General features: G+C 45.7%; 1 protein-coding gene across 1 annotated transcript in view; it reads left to right on the top strand.

Annotated features, from left to right (window-relative positions):
• The window catches only part of MPL (MPL proto-oncogene, thrombopoietin receptor), a 10,589-nt gene extending 5,794 nt beyond the window's left edge, over nt 1–4,795 (top strand). Inside the window, exons 7-11 of the mRNA XM_018566604.1 lie at nt 233–375; nt 1,025–1,184; nt 1,679–1,766; nt 2,058–2,145; nt 4,535–4,795. Of these exons, the coding sequence (XP_018422106.1) occupies nt 233–375; nt 1,025–1,184; nt 1,679–1,766; nt 2,058–2,145; nt 4,535–4,795 (740 nt within the window). The remainder of the gene's footprint in view (nt 1–232; nt 376–1,024; nt 1,185–1,678; nt 1,767–2,057; nt 2,146–4,534) is intronic.
• Nucleotides 4,796–16,543: the final 11,748 nt, after the last annotated feature.

Raw genomic sequence — 16,543 nt, forward strand, 5'->3', positions numbered from 1 at the left:
GTTAGGGTCCACATTCTGCAGAGATGCCTTGACATGGCTCTGTGTCTTCACATATATGTATTCAACAAAAGCCTCTGCACTTTCTAGATCGAATGTTGAGCAATTTTTGTATTATTCGGGGTACTGCCAATCTCAGGCGCACAGTTCCCGAATACTAGTGGTAGGTTGATTTGTGCGGCTGCCATTTTTGCTTTGTTACCAAAACCACTGACACCACCCTGTGTGAACGCAGTGCTCCCGCCGGTACCCAGACTGCAGGCCCAGCAGCTGCCTGGGAACATACTGGCCCTGAGCTGGTCGAGCCCTCTGCCGGAGCTGGAGGAACACCTGATGTACCAGATCCGATTCTCGCAGGATGGGGAAAAGACATGGACGGTACCGTATCTGACTTTCTTGTGATAAACAATATTTAAGAAAAAAAAGAGCTGTGGTCACAGGTTAAAAGTCTCCAAAATGGCGGTAGATGGCCCTATTCACTTAAAGCTGAACTCCAAGTTTTGAAGAAAGAAGGTAGTAACAAGTCAGATGAGAGGAGTGACTCTATGGATACCAGCAGTAGACAATAGAGGGAGCATGGTGGTCTAACCCAAGACTGGGTGCGTCTACTTCTATGTCCACCAGGGCCATGTCTACCCCTATGTCTACCAGGGCCATGTCTACTTCTATGGCCACCAGGGCTATTTTGAAGGCAATAGTCACACATTGGCTGTATCAGAAGGTAGTGAAGAAGGTGCATTAAGGAAACCTTAGAAGTAGTGCAGGTTTGTGTATAACTTCCTGGTCGGCAATGTGCAGAGCAAAGAGCAAAGCATTGTAGGGTGACTCCAACACTGCAAATGCTAATAGTAGTGCATAAATACCTAACGTCTGAGAAGTAACTAGAATCCATTGAGAGCTTCCCTTATATATTCATAGCGGAGGAACAAATTCCTTTTTGAACTCATCCCTTCAGACACAGGAGACAGTGCAATGTGATGCACCATAAACAAAGACACAGGAGTCAGAAATGCTTGTTGTCTATCAGACCCTACAGGTTCCAGGTGGAGTCCGCAACAAGACGCTGTCTGTGGTTTCCGGAACAAGCTATGTGTTACAGCTGAGAACAGCTCCGGGGGCAGACAAGATCCAAGGCTTCTGGAGTGACTGGTCAGCCCGAGTGACCGTCAAAATCCCCTCCAGCACAGGTGAGATAGAAGTCAAAAGCCATTATGTACATAGCTATGGCATCCCTGGAGCCTTAAACAGAACCAGTGAAAGGTTATAATTATTTCAATTTCTACTCTTGAGTTATTATAATAGTCTTATATTTTCCACATTTGTTTGATATTTTTTCCATGATATGTTTGCATTCTCTCCCTGCCAGTGCAGAAGTGGCAGGGAGGTTCAAAGTCCTGTAGGACTCTCCCTGCCAGTGCAGAAGTGCTAGACTGTAATGCTGTTCAAAGTCCTGCCTGAGCTCAGGGCTGAACAGACTCTCAAAATGTAAAAAACCAAAAGCGCAGTCAGAATTACATGGAAGAAAACTAATTTACTCCTCTGCAGAAGATGAGACAGAGTGTCAGTGATCAGCCTGGAGCCCAGGCAGGTCATAGGTCAGCTTCTGTGGGAGGTTTGCAGCCTTATATGTTATTAGTTATATGTATTATATGTTATTGATTGGTGTTTTTTTTTCTTGCAGAGTGGATTATACTGGCAATCGCTCTCTGTCTCCTCTCCCTCATGGTGGCCGTCACATGTGTGTGCTTTAAGTTGCCATTTTTATTCAGGTGAGGAAACTTCATGCATTGACAATATTACACTTTGCTGGCCTTGCTGTCACTTTTGTTCCTTCCTCAGGCTTTATACAATGTAGAGATCCATAAGAATTGTGTAAAGCCTGAGGAAGGAATCTAGTGGGCCCTGAAAGCTGCATCTTTAATAACTTCAGTTAGCCAATAAAAATGATCACCTATAGTAAACCACAAACTTTCTACATTGATCAATGTCTGTCACATGGTACAAGACCCCGTTGCTCATACACTATTATGTAATAGCTCAGCTTGACCATTGCCTTTTAGTAAACTGAAGAACAAGCTGTGGCCTCCGGTGCCAAACCTCCACCGTGTGCTGGACACATTCCTGACCGAGATTCAGAAGCAGTACCAGGTAATCACAATTCAAGGCTTAAGTAATCATTATCAGTTATATCATTTCAGTACAAAACCTGTAAGGAATACCATGAACACAGTTTCTTATACCTATATAACCAGTTGCGTCACATGGGGGTTGCGGGGGGTGCAGCCCACGCCCGGGTGCCACCATTGGAGGGGTGACACCAAAATGACTGACAGTCATTTTGGTGTCACCCCCTATGAAAAGTCGGGCACTCGGTCACGGACCGAGATCCCGACAGTGTCAGCAGAGAGGAGGGGACCCGGCGCATACCTCACCCCGCCGGGTGAACGTCCCCTCCTCTCTCTGCCGGTGTCCGTCACCAAGATGGCCGCCGGCAGGCATCAATGAGATGGCCGCGCATGTGCGATGATGTCACAGCCGGGTGTCACCTGGACGCCTCTGCATATAACAACAACATTGCTGCACTGGTCCACCAGGAGGATAGAGGATACCCTGACAGACCCTATGGAGATGTAATTAGGTCTGGCTCAACTCGTATTGACAGTCCGTTCTTGACCAACAGAATGCCCCTAGTGGGTTCCCCAAAACAAACCTGCAGCTCCGGTGCCTTATTAGTTTTCTGTCAGCAGTCAGCCTTTTCACCTAGCAGAGAGTAAAAAAGAGAGAGCCCTGAGCATCAGTCAGCACAGATATAAAATGTCCTGTGGACAGCAGCCAGAGACTAATTAGTACGTTCTGGCTAAAAGGTAAGAAGTGGACCTAGAACTGAAGGGTATACGCCACCCAAAGCTAGGTGACATGTATATACTGTCCACAATCCTGCCAGCCAGTGCCTCACATGGAGAAAAGGAAATCATACATGCTGGCATGTCAAGGTCATACATTGGTTGGCATGTCAGGATAAAAATGTTTCTTCCCTCTAGTTTTTATGCACCAGCCGCAGTCAGGGCCGGATATCCCACAAGGCCAACCAAGGCCCGGTATTCTGACTCCGATCGTTGTGATAGCGAAATATATCCCTTGCTGAGACCTCTATGCCTGTCCTGTATAAGCAGATATACTCACTGCGGACAATCCTCGTCAGATAGCTGAACTCGTCAATACCGATTCATTCAAAAGAGGTGTTTATTCTTTAACATCAGGGTTACAGCAGATGATAGGAACAGCAGATGAACGGTTATAGTATTGTGCGGTCAGAAAATGATGCCTTTCCTACGTACTGTGCAGATTATATGTGTGTCCTTGTTACATGTGGCTTCTAACTGTGGCCATGACACAGGAAGTACTGCACACAGGAAGAAGAAAGGGGCGTACACTAGGGGGAAATACATCGTCACATGATGAATAATTACAGAAAACATGTTTGTTACAACAAAAGGCCACTAGATGGCAGCATAGGATAACACATGGATTTAGCTATGAGAAAATAGTTAGGCAAATCACACTATATCAATTCTAACCTATATAACAATGCTAATATTAACTGAGGCTATGCATCTCATATTCTATACCCCTATTGGTGCGGCACACCCGGCCTTGGGGCAGCAGGGGTGTGGACTTCCTATCTCTCGATGCCCAGGACATGCAGTTCCGGGCGGTGGGCGGGTAGTTGTTTTCTACATTTAGCCCTGCTTTCGGCAAGCGGAGCTAAATGTACAGCGGGGAAGCCGCCGCTTGTTTTGTACAAGTGATCTCGGCGATGTCGCAGAGATCATTTGTATGCAGCCTGCAGGTCTGCCATTCTCCATAGGCTGTGGCGGGTTAGTGGGTAGGGGAAAGCAAAACAAACGACAAACGTACTCAACAATTTGTTACCAGTTATACAGTAAGGTGCACACGAAATGGGCTTTGAACAGTAGAACAGTAGAAAGGCATCATGGCACACTCACAAACCAGCATGTAAAACAACTTGTCTCACCACTAGGGACAATGACAGAGGTTTGGATACACGTCTTCTGCAAAGGATGTGTAAGCCGCACTGCCGCGCCAAGGCACCTCTTATAGTGCGGTCCTAACTCTAAACTATGAGAGTCTCCATCTTGGAGCACATGGGGCAGAAGATATCAAATTGGGTGCAGGCCTGTCAGGAGGACGCCCCACCTCCTTAAAGGTACAGAAACACACAAGGGATCCCGCACATCTCATTGGCAGCTGAGAAACCCCATGCGTCGCTGCACCAAATCGGTAAAGCAAAACAAACGACAAACGCACTCAACAATTTGTTACCAGTTATACAGTAAGGTGCACACGAAATGGGCTTTGAACAGTAGAACAGTAGAAAGGCATCATGGCACACCTGGCCTTGGGGCAGCAGAGAGAGTAAATCAGGCTCTGCATATATCTGATCTGTTTGGCATAAAAGGGAGGATTCATTGTCAGGTGTGCAGTGTTTGATACATTTTTGGTCTTCTTACCCCAGCCCAACTCAGCGTTTTATGAGAAGACTCATGAGGACGTTCCTCAGCCATCTTGCCTGGAGATCCTCTCCGAGGTGAACCATTCCAACGAAGGACAGACATCCTCCCGAGATTATGTGCAGCTTTCTCCTCCCACCTACCAGAATGAGGACTATTGGCCAAAGCTGGAGCTCTTGGATCTTCACCTAGAAATGAACGATAAAAACCAGCCATCCAGCGCTCTCATCAATCAGACTTATCTGCCCACCAGCTGGAGCATGTAAGGAGGCAGCCACCTTCTTACCTATAGAAGGAACAAGAAGGCCTGCTTGTGGATTGTGTACAAAGTAATGACTGTAGAGAACTGCTCCATAAAACATAAACAGAAGATGAAAAGGTCATGGTGTGTTCTGTATAAAGCTACATGGATTATCTGAAGATCCACAATGCCAAATATCTATATATAAGGAGCACACGGGGATCGGTACAAGAAGTAAAACTATGCATCGAAGGCCCCACCTGTCCAGCATCTTACTGCTTTACACTGGTGGTAATGGTAATCAATCAATCAATCAATCAATCAGGATAAAACTAACATATAGTTCAAACACGTTTGCCGCACCTGCTTTTCAGGCTGAACCTCGGGAAACATAAAAATGACCCTTGCAGTGAAGCTCCCCCCACAAATACTCATTTCATCTGGGGGAACCAATACAGGTACTATACTTACCTTATTCCAAGCTCCCACAGGCTTCATTCCAGCTGCATGGCTGCTCCCTCTTCTCCGCTCTGTCAGTCATAGGCACTCCGCGGTCATCACATAGAATGCAGGACCAGCAGTCCTGCAATGTAAGTGCAGATGCCGAGGACCCACCCACAACCTGGAGCGTCGTACAGAGGAGAAGCACATGAATGTCCCACGGTACTCCTGACCCACATATGACCCTGTGTTCCTCAGTTGGGTGCTGACATCAGGGCCGGATTTCCCTTTTTGGCTCCTGTAGGCAGGAATGGAAATCTGTTTAGCCTTAGCCGGCACCCTTGCCTGCTGCGGGACCCCGGCGGTTTTCACATATGCAGAGAAGGACCCCAACGTCACGTAATGCTGCCCTAAATGCCTGTCCACATCAACAGGCATTTTACAGGGCAGGCTTAGGCAGCCCCGGGGAGCCTTCCCCTGTGTTTGCGGAAGCCGGTGGTTCCTGTAGGCGTCACTGGTCTTGGAGCAGGAGGGTGCATTTTGTAGACTTGTGCGATTCGTTTAGTCCCGATATAAAATTTGTACAAATGTTCAGAAATTTGGACATTCGGGCACATCTGAATTTCCGAATCCCAATGCATCCGAATGTGTTTGAATCCGAATTTTGGATCCCGTCCAAATTTCGTTCAAAAACTAAACTGAATTCGACATGTGACTTTTCTGGCCAATCAGATGTGTTTTTCATGCAATTGATATTTGTAAACTCATCCGAAACTAACGAAAATTTGGATTTCGTCCGAATCCGAAACCCGAACCGAATTGAATTTTGCATCCGAATCCCAAAATAACGAAATATCCGAATCAAATTTTTCCGCAGCTCACATGTCTAGAATGCAGAATGCACCCTCCTTGCTATTGCCGGTATTGTACCTTGACACAACACCGGGAATTAGATAGAGTAGGTACATGCACGGCACCCCTCTATGCAGGGCGCCGGTGCCGGCACGTGCCTACTCTGCTTAATGGTAAATCCGGCTCTGGCTGACATGACAGAAGATGGCGCCACATACAAATGAAGAGAAACGGGGAGAAGTCACCAGCACACCAGTTTCCTCTTTATCGATCCATCTTTATTGACGATGGATGATCATGGCATCACAATGAGATGCAAGGAGAGAGTAGAAGAGGGAAGAAGGACTGAAGGGTAATTTTTTTTGTTCCTGAAGTTTAAAATGTATATAAATCCTATCAATTATTTGTTTCCTTTTAGTCTGTTAAATACACTATTAAAAGCTTTTTGTTACATAATTGCAAAAGTGAAAACAAAACCTTTTATTTTTTTTATACTTTTTATTTGTTTTATACTCTGTGCAGAGTCCCTTTAAAGGAGAACTGTGGGGGTTAAGGCTTTTCCCCATAGTTCTACTTATGGTAACGGGAGGACACAAACTAGCGTCCTCCCGTTACCCTAGGCTGTAGCTTGCGGTATATTGAGACGCCGCAGCTGAAGCGGATCCCGACAATTATGTCTGGATCCGCCCAGATGCGTGATTGACAGCTAGCTCTGCCTATCAAGAGGCAGAGCCAGCTGTACCCGCCCCCTTCCCCGTCCGTTCCACCAGTCAGCGCTGGTGGATCGGAGCGGGGAGGGGGAATCCAGCCCCTCTCCTGTCACGGCAGAGAGCTGTGACAGGATTGAGAGGTGAGCGAACGCCGGTATGTGTTCTCTCACCTCCCGATCTACTGAGCCGACCTGTGACAGTCTCATTGTCACAGGTCGGCTAGAACTATGAGGTGAGTGAAAAGCACTCCCCTCATATTTCTCCTTTAAGATGAAGAAGTCAAAGAATGCTCTTTATTGTGCAATGTCTCCATGTGGTCAGCAGGTGGCAGTGTCTTCTTACAGTCCGGACCATGCTTACCCAAATTCTAGGACTGATATTTCTTCACTCCTTTACCTGCCTATAGCTGTAGATTATATTTTATGTGAAAGAAATTTGTTGGATTCTTATCTCATTAAAAGGACGCTAAAGGATGTTTTCAACTTATTAATTAAAAAGGTTTTTTTTCCCGCTAAGTACCTAATATACAGTCATCATCAATCTCGCTATCTGAACGTAATTTACATTGTTACATTTTAATGAGCTCTCTGCAGGTATCAGCGTGTTCTCGTTTTTGTGGCACTTTCTTTCCGTAACGACGAAAGTGTAAAATCTATATTGGCCGTTAAAAGTTCATTTTTGAAACTCGTAATATTTTTATGTGCGATTTCCATTTTCATTCTGTCAAAAACTAAAAAAGCGGAGGGGAGAAAAAAAAAGAAGATCCGGACTCATAAAAAAAAAACAATTGTGTCACTGCTGGTTGTTGGACTATCAAAAGTTTGAAACTCCATTTGATCAGAGTTTATGCCGTCATAAAACCGGCGTATGTTGCGTTACTGTGGAGCGGAAGCAGAGTGACAGAGCAACTACCATAGTAGGCAAACTTAAAGGAGAACTATGGGGTTTTTCCCCCATAGTTCTCCTAAGGGTCACGGGAGGACACAAACTAGCGTCCTCGCGCCACCCTAGGCTCAGTATACCGCGAGCTACAGCTGGCGGCATACTGAGACCGCCGCAGCCGGGACGGATCCACATTACTGTCGAGATCCACCCAGCTGCGTGATTGACAGCTGGCTCTGCCTATCTAGAGGCAGAGCCAGCTGTACCCGCCTACTCCCATCCGTTCCGCCAGTCAGCGCTGGACGATCGGGGAGGGGGGGGGATGAGTGACAGTCACAGCTCTCTGCAGGGAGGTGATCGAGAAGTGAGCGAGCGACAGTATGTGTTCGCTCACTTCCCGATCTATTGAGCCGTCGTGTGACAGCTTCATTGTCACACGTCGGCTCGATCTATGAGGATGAGTGAAAATCACCCCCCTCATAGTTCTCCTTTAAACTATGACCTTCGAGGATGCCCAATCATGGCTCTCACTGTTCTCTGTGCCCTGAATCAGCAAAGTCTTGCACCTGACCTGTGGTCAGGTGCAAGGCTTTAGCCATTTAGGGCTCACAAAGCACAGCGGCTTGTGCGGGGTGCTCGGCTGGCGAACACACGAGCTGCCGATGATCGAACATCGAGCCCAACCCTAACTTTTAACTTTTGGCCTGCCCATAGCATTTTTTTTGGTTTCTGCAAGGTTTTCCTTTAAAAAATGGGCTCTTATTTTGGGGTTTTCATTTAGTTTTTGAGTAAAATGTTTATTATTTTATGTTGATAAAGTTGATATTTTATGTTCTATGTTAAACTGCATTTTAAAAATATGTTTTGCAGCAAAGCTTACCAATAAAAAATCTTCACAGGAACACAGATTTTTGATGTTTAATTTGTCTCAGAAGTTCTCCTTAATGGGGTCCTCTTCTCCCCGGATCCCATAGAACCCTCATGGGCTGCTATGACTCATGTTACGCCAATGACAGTGGACTGGAAAGGTAAAAAGTGAAGAAGGACGAAGGATTGAGGTCACAGAGATGACATTACGCACCTGTATTCTCATCACACTTGTCAGGTTGTGAAATGCGGCTTATGAGATAAAGGAATACACAAAACAAAGAATGATTTCTACATCATGATTATAAATAGTCACATCTTTTCTGGAATGTAGACTTCCCTGCCGTGTCAACGTGTAAATACGTCTGCGTCATGGAGCGGTTGTGAAGAATAAAAAAAGCCTCCCAGTATTCTCTATCTTGTAAAGAAGGATTAAGAACCTGAAATCCTTTCCCTGCTTACAGTGCAGAGATGTAAACATTTTATTACAATGCAGCCTGGCCATTTATTCTTCATGAATAATGAATTTAATTAACTGTCGACGACTGAAAACATTTACAGAAGCATGCACAAGCCTCTCCCTTCATACGCAGAGTCCCTCGTAGACACCATGGCACTATGCATGGGCATCCTACATTGCAAAGATGCCTTTGTAAATTTGTAGGTTCGAATTCATACACATACCGGCGTTCGCTCACCTCTCGACCCTGTCACGGCTCTCTGCCGTGACAGGGGAGGGGCTGGATTCCCCCCCTCCCCGCTCCGATCCTCCAGCGCTGACTGGCGGAACAGACGGGGGAGGGGGCGGGTACAGCTGGCTCTGCCTTTAGATAGGCAGAGCCAGCTGTCAGTCACGCAGCTGGGCGGATCCAGACATAATTGTCGTGATCCGCTTCAGCTGCGGCGTCTCAGTATACCTCAAGCTGTAGCTCGCGGAATACTGGGCTTAGGGTGAAGTGAGGACGCTAGTTTGTGTCCTCCCGTTACCGTTAGGAGAACTATGGGGAAAAGTCCTAACCCCATAGTTCTACTTTAAGGCAAAGCTCTCATATAAGGTTGTCAAATAGCACAAATATCATACAAAGAACAGCAACAACAGCTTAATTGGTTGAACTTAATGGACCTTTTTCTACCTTGCTAACTATGTAACTGTGTAACCAACAACATCCAATGACATCTCAGTCTAATGTTAATGAAATGGGTACAGCCTGACCTCGTATTGGCTACAATGGGTCATTGCACATTTCACATTACTCTGTGTATTACAAGCCCAAAGCCGAGCCATTTGGACGGGATAATAGAGCTGCGTGAGCTCCCAGACTACGTTATAAAATATACAATGAAGTAGATAGAGGGTACTTTGTAGTCTCTTCTCTTAGCAGGGTCTTTATTGAAGCCGTATCTCACTTTTACTGTAGCAGCTTCCAGGTTCTGCGGCATCTTTGCAGCCCGAATAGCCAACTATATCTTTGTATTAGCAGAGCCCGGGCTCCCGGTCTATAATAAAACAAGAGAGTCATAGAGGAGATGGCTGGTGGGGATCCTATTATAGGGAAAGTGCTCCCTATAAAGACAATAGTGTTTGCAAACACAAATGGTGATGCGCGGTGTCCTATGTCAGAGTGGCGGAGGATGTGACAAGAGTTTAAATGGCCCCAGAACAATGTCACAAACAAAGCATAAACGTGGAAAGAAAGGACAAATATGGCATCGCTCTCGTGATGGACTACAATCTCAATTCAAATTAATAAACTAAACATGAGATTGTAGTCCGTCCCAGGAGCGAGCTTGGAGCGGTGACTACTTTACAGCACACACAGGGACCATGGGGAACAAAAGTAGCCACCCTCCAGAAGGAAGGACAGTGTCAGCACCAATTCAGAGATGATTGGAGGATCTACAGCCGAGTGATACACAAATAAGATACATTGTTGTTCATAGTTAAGGGACTTGAATGGATTTTTAAGATTTAACTGCTGAGTTTAGCGTCACTTTAAAGTGTATATCTATCATTCAAAACTTTTTCCGTATCAGGGAACTCAGCACAAAATGTAACAGGAGCTTGGGGAGTCCTGACTCTGATAGATACAAAATATATATTAAACAAACAACAGAGAATGTAACGGAAGTCGCAGATTCTAATGCACATTGTGAGAAGCTCACAGCGTGCAGGAAAATCAGAGGAAGCCATTTCAGTCCAATAGAGGAGCCGGTACCACTGTGCAAGACTGAAGGGGAGAACGGAGGTCAGCTTTAAAGTAGAATCAAAGTCTCTCTTATTTTGGCATATATCTCCTGCTAGCAAGCAGTAGATATACTGTATGCCACGTGATTAAATTTTTTTTTAAAAATGAGGCAAATACCTAATTACTTAATTGTTCCAGCACAGCTTGCTCCCGGCTGAAGCACTCCCAGCTCCCCAACGGCTGTGAAGAAGAAGTGTGTGGCCGCATGCGCAGTAGAGGGGAGAAAACAGACACTGAAGCTCAATGCATGCCGCTGGGCAGCCGGGGTGGCGCGCACGCCGGACAGACACCTTGGGAAACAAAGAGTCTGCGGTGGATCAGAGACCGGCATCAGCGCTGGAGGGACTGTCGGAAATGAGTGGAAGGAAGAAGATGATCGCAGCAAGAGGCATCAAATAAGGTAAGTACTTACAGCAGCGATGGGGGGGGGGGGGGGTTTTTCCTAAACTGCATGTGAGATTCTTTGCATGAAGTCAGAGACTTTAAGAATACAAAAGGGACTATTATGGATACCAAGGATTAAAGCCATTGGCAATGTTGTGAAAAGATATGATGGTTAAGTGCTCAATTTGTCTAGGGGGCTCAAATAAAGCAGACATGCTCACCGGATCCTCAATCTCACCAGGCTGCTAGACTTGTCCCCACAGCCTCTTCTCCCTCGGGCTCTGGTGGTCTAAGGACCATGCCTTATGTAGGTCCATTGACTTACATTAAACGTGAGGACGCCGAGGTATATTCCATAGCTGGAGTGGAAAGGGAGAGAGGTGAGCGCTGACCGCCGCAGGATAGAGGATCAGTTGAGTAAATCTGCTTTATTTGACCCCCCCTAAAAAAACAAGCACTTAACCCTTGCAGTGCGGGGTAGCCCCACTGCAGGGGTAAGTAATTTAAATTCCCGGAGTTCCCCCTTAAGGTTTTTCTCATAACTTTAACAAATGAGGTTGTCTAAATAAAATGCAGTGCCATTGATTTTTGTATGATAGACATGTTCTACATTGAAGCTACCCCACACGAACAGCCGCAACGGCTCAGCCTGGCCATCTGAGCCCATCCACACCATCCTCACGAGGAGCTCTCATAGATCCAGACACTGGTACCAGCACCCCAGGACCCAGCAGTCAGGAGATCATCAGGGTAGCATACCCGTTCCTATGGATGTTCCCTCCGCAACAGGTCAGATTAGTGAGTTGAGACGTTTTTGACATCGCGCTAATACTTAGGACATTGGAGCACTTCCCACACAGATTGACCATCTTCTCATCCAAGTGAGTAAGTTTCCTTTCCATGATATTGTTCATCAGATACTAGCGTTGTCCCACTGCCAATAGTCCTATGATAGGACTCCCCTTCTGGTTGTAGCGCTCCTTTGTTGTCCTTTTGTTGCTTTATCACGCAGGACTCCTCATCCTGGTCAAGGAGGACAGCACACCAATCACATACAACTATCTCACATCACCAAAAGTGCGCTTAAACAATTTCTTCCAGTCGTGCTCTACATGGATGAGACATTAGGATTATGAAATCAGAAACAATACAACGGAAATCGGATTACAAGATATTTGACACATTCATGATTAATAGACGTATATGGCATCATAAATCCGTGAACCGGGAGGATTACCGTCCTTCCTCACATTGAACAGGAAGTAAATATGTACATCTACTTGTGACTTTGCGGTTGTATAGACAGATCACTACAGGCTTAGAAGGGAGCTGAAGGGAAGGTGCAGAAATTGGGGAGTGATCATGAGGGGTCAACTTAAAGGAGAATATATAGGATCTAAAGAATAGAGTTAGGAGCACAGGAGGAGGTTTCGAAAGTAAGGGGTAATAATAGGGAAAGTGAAGGGATGGGTGGTGGAGAGGGGGCTGGGTTGACCCCTATCCCTCGTCACCATGGCCAAACAGCGACAAGCAAGTCTTCAGGAGATCTCTACGGAAAGAAAGGGAGGGAAAGGAGTGCAACTGACTGGTGCAGACTTTGTGGAGGTGGATAGACAAGGGAAAAAAGAGATGGGCACTCACGTGTGATGAGATGGATGGCTACACAGGTGATGACCTCCTGGTGATGTCGTGAGGTCTGGTTGGGGTGACAAGTGGGTGTTCGGTGGACAGAGGTGGATCCTTTGTCCACCGAACCAGATCTCATGACATCACCAGGAGGTCATCACCTGCGTACCCATCCATCTCATCACACGTGAGTGCCCATCTCTCATCTCCACCCACTTTCATCTGATTCACTGTTTTTTCCCTGGTCTATCCATCTCCAGTCAGTTGCGCTCCTTCCCTCCCTTTCTTTCCGTTCAGCATCACACAGTTAGGCACCCCGGTCTAACAACACAAGGAGCTGCATTATGGCCACGACACACCAAACCACCCCCCCCACCCCCCAGGAGTGCACTAACCAATCAGTCTCCTTTTTCCAACTTTCAAGAGATCTCTGAGTTCATGGCAATGCCTACAGTAAAGGCCTTCTAAGCCCCCCAAGTCATGGTACAGGGTTTCTATCATGAGCTGCCGAGTTGTTGTCACCATTAGGGAACCCACCTTGAGGAATTCCAAGGAAGCCATCACTGGAGTGCATGTTGAGAAGATGTGGCTGCAGAAGATCAGCAGCACTGAGATGCTACAAAGGTTGAAAACAAGGGAAAAGCAAGATTTCATAGGAAAAACAACAATTGTTTATGGTACACGGCGCTTCAGGAAAGTAAAAGTCATTCAGTGAGAGTTTTCATCTCCGGCAAAACAGGTTCTCGGTTATCTTTAATCATTTGATATGCAGATTATACAGATAACACGATTACAACTGTCACTTGTTAAGATAACATCAAACATTACGATAGCACCGTGAGTCAGTTAGGGAAACAGTCCACACGACACATCGCTTGACACTTGACACGGCGCCAACATTTGTTTCCAGGGAAGAGAAATATTTAACAAGGTTGTAAGTCTTCAAACAACCGAAGATACAACCATAAGAATATAATTAGGATCCAGTGCGCGTTTCCCATGGGAGAGAATAGTCATTTTTTCCCATCTGTGTTCCACTAGGGAGATTTCCCTTCATTTCCTGCCCCATAGACTCAACAGGAAGTGAAAGGGAATGCCCACTAAGTGAAAGGAAATCCCCTCTTTGCTATTACTGGAATGGGGTCCCCATTGGTAGATTTCCCCTCCATTCCTGTTCTGCTGACAACTGAAAATGTTTAACTTTTTTCCATCACTTTCAGTCCTGGTAGCAATGGTTGCCTGAACAAATAGAGAGGGTGCATTTCCCCAACGAGGATACAGGCAGCGTCATTGTTGGGGAGACTCAGACTTGTATGGAGTAGGGAATGGATAAGGAAGGCTCTAACTGGATGGAGAAGGGAAGGCTCTATTTGGATGGAGTAGGGAATAGAGAAGGGAAGACTCTAACTGGATGGAGTAGGGAAGTGTCCATTTGGATGGAATAAAGAAGGCTCTAACTGGATGTTGTAGGGAAGGCTCTAACTCGATGGAGTAGGGAAGACTTGTACTGGATTGAGTAGAGAATGAAGGAGGGAAGGCTCTAAGGCTCTAACTGGATGAAGTAGGGAATGGAGAAAAGAAGGCTCTAATTGGATGGAGTAAGAAAGGTTCTAATTGGATGGAGTAGAGATTGGAGAAAAGAAGAAGGCTCCAAATGGATGGAGTAGGGAATGGAGAAAGGGAGGCTCTAATTGTGTGGAGTAGGGAAGGCTCTAATCATATGGAGTAGAGCAGGGGTACCCACAATTTTTTGTGATAAGATCTACTTTTCAAATGACGAGCTACATGAGATCTACCAACAAAAAAAAAAACCTTCCTCGCTCTTTCTCCTGCCTATCTCTCCTTGTTCTCTCTCCTGGCTGTCTCTCCTTGTTCTCTCTCCTGGCTGTCTTTCCTCGCTTTCTCCCCTGGCTGTCTCTCCCACCTCTCTCACCTGGCTCACCTTGCTGTATTTTGCAAACAGTGCAGTGCACCAGGCTGTGTAAACTAATGGATAGAGTAGGGAAGGCTCTCATCCTTTTCTACTCCATTTAAAACTAAAAGAAATAAATTGGGTTTAAGGTTCCATTTTTTAAGAGAAATATGAGTCAAAGACCCCAAGCTCCTGGTGCCCAACCTGTGCCCCAGGGGCTGCATGCAGCTCTTTGGCGCTTACTATGTGGCCCTCGGAAACAGTGGTCCGTTTCGGTATTTACTCAAGCCAGAAGAGGAAAAATATTCCTTAGACTGGCTTCTTCTAAAGAGGCAGTATGACAGCCAGGCACCTAACATTACCTGTTTGGGAAGTCAATAATGACGGCTTTATGTTGCTTCCAGGAAATGTTTTCTTTCATGTAAATATTATTCAGTAGAAACTGATTAACAATAGCGCATACCATACTGTGCATATCACATGGGCTCTACACCCTGCTTAGCAGGTAAATCCCAAATTTAATGACTCATTAAACACTCTTGTAACATTGTCATCCTAGAGAGTAATTGAATTTACAGCAGATTGTAAAGATTACAAAAACACATATATACAGTATTACTAATCCTAAAAATAACAACAGCTTGATACCTATAACAGGTTTACAAAGTAAGAATAATGAACATTGTAAAAACAAGCGCTATAAAAACAAACTAATGCCGGGAGTATTAACCTTGATTAATGTTATCAGTAGATAATAGGATTGCCCTGCACAATTGATTTCACCACAAAATTACGGATTTCTGCCTCTCAGACATTGTGCACGAATCAGCCTCTAAGTTTATTATGGGACGACGCTGGTGAGGTGAAATTTGTTTGTAGAAAATGATCTACTTTTAATAAAAACTTCTTGTGTTCCTTTACAAGCCTCGTAGTGCCCCCAAGCCCTTCCTAGCAGATGACCTCAAAATTGTCATTTGTAAGCACGCTGCCCTATCCCCCATATGAAAGTGAGTTATACACCAGTAAGGTCAGTCCTGCTGCTGGCCAATTTTACACTACTGTATCCTCTGTAGTATTTTAATTCTTGTCGTAAAGCCCCAACCTGTGCTCTTTGTCGCTTGTAGATTTAGGCCTAACCTTGCTCGTTAGAATTGTCCTGCTGCTGGCAATTTTACACTTCCGTGTCATCTGTAGTTTCTGTAATCTTGCAGTATAAATCTGTCTGTACCCTTTGCCTCTAGCCAATTCTGGACAATGTCGGACAATTCTCTCTCATTAAAAATGTCCTTCTGCTGCTGGCCAATGTTACACTGTTGTGTCATCTGCAGTCTCTTAATTCTCTGCAGTCTCTTAATTAACTACTCATACACCCCCTTGTTATCTCTCGTCTTGACTATTGTAACTCCCTCCTCATTGGCCTTCCACTACACAGGATATCTCCCCTTCAGTCTATCCTGAATGCAGCTGCCAGACTCATTCACCTTACCAACCTCTCAGTGTCTGCAAACCCCCTCTGTCAATCCCTGCACTGGCTTCCATCCCCCACCCCCCTCTGCCGATCCCTACACTGGCTTCCACTCGCCCAGAGGATACAATTCAAAATATTAACAGTCACTTATAAAGCCATCCACAACTCTGCCCCCGGCTATATCTCCGACCTTGTCTCAAAATATCACCCTAACCGTCCCCTCCGCTCATCTAAAGACCTCCTGCTTTCCACCTCCCTGGTCAACTCCTCTCATACTCGCCTCCAGGACTTCTCTAGAGTCTCTCCCATCCTCTGGAACTCTTTACCCCAACCTGTCCGTCTATCTCCCACCTTGACTGCCTTTAGGTGTTCACTAAAGACTCAT

The sequence above is a fragment of the Nanorana parkeri genome, unplaced genomic scaffold (assembly GCF_000935625.1).
Source record: "Nanorana parkeri isolate BGI_ZX_2015 unplaced genomic scaffold, ASM93562v1 scaffold962, whole genome shotgun sequence".
In the NCBI taxonomy this organism is placed as follows: domain Eukaryota; kingdom Metazoa; phylum Chordata; class Amphibia; order Anura; family Dicroglossidae; genus Nanorana; species Nanorana parkeri.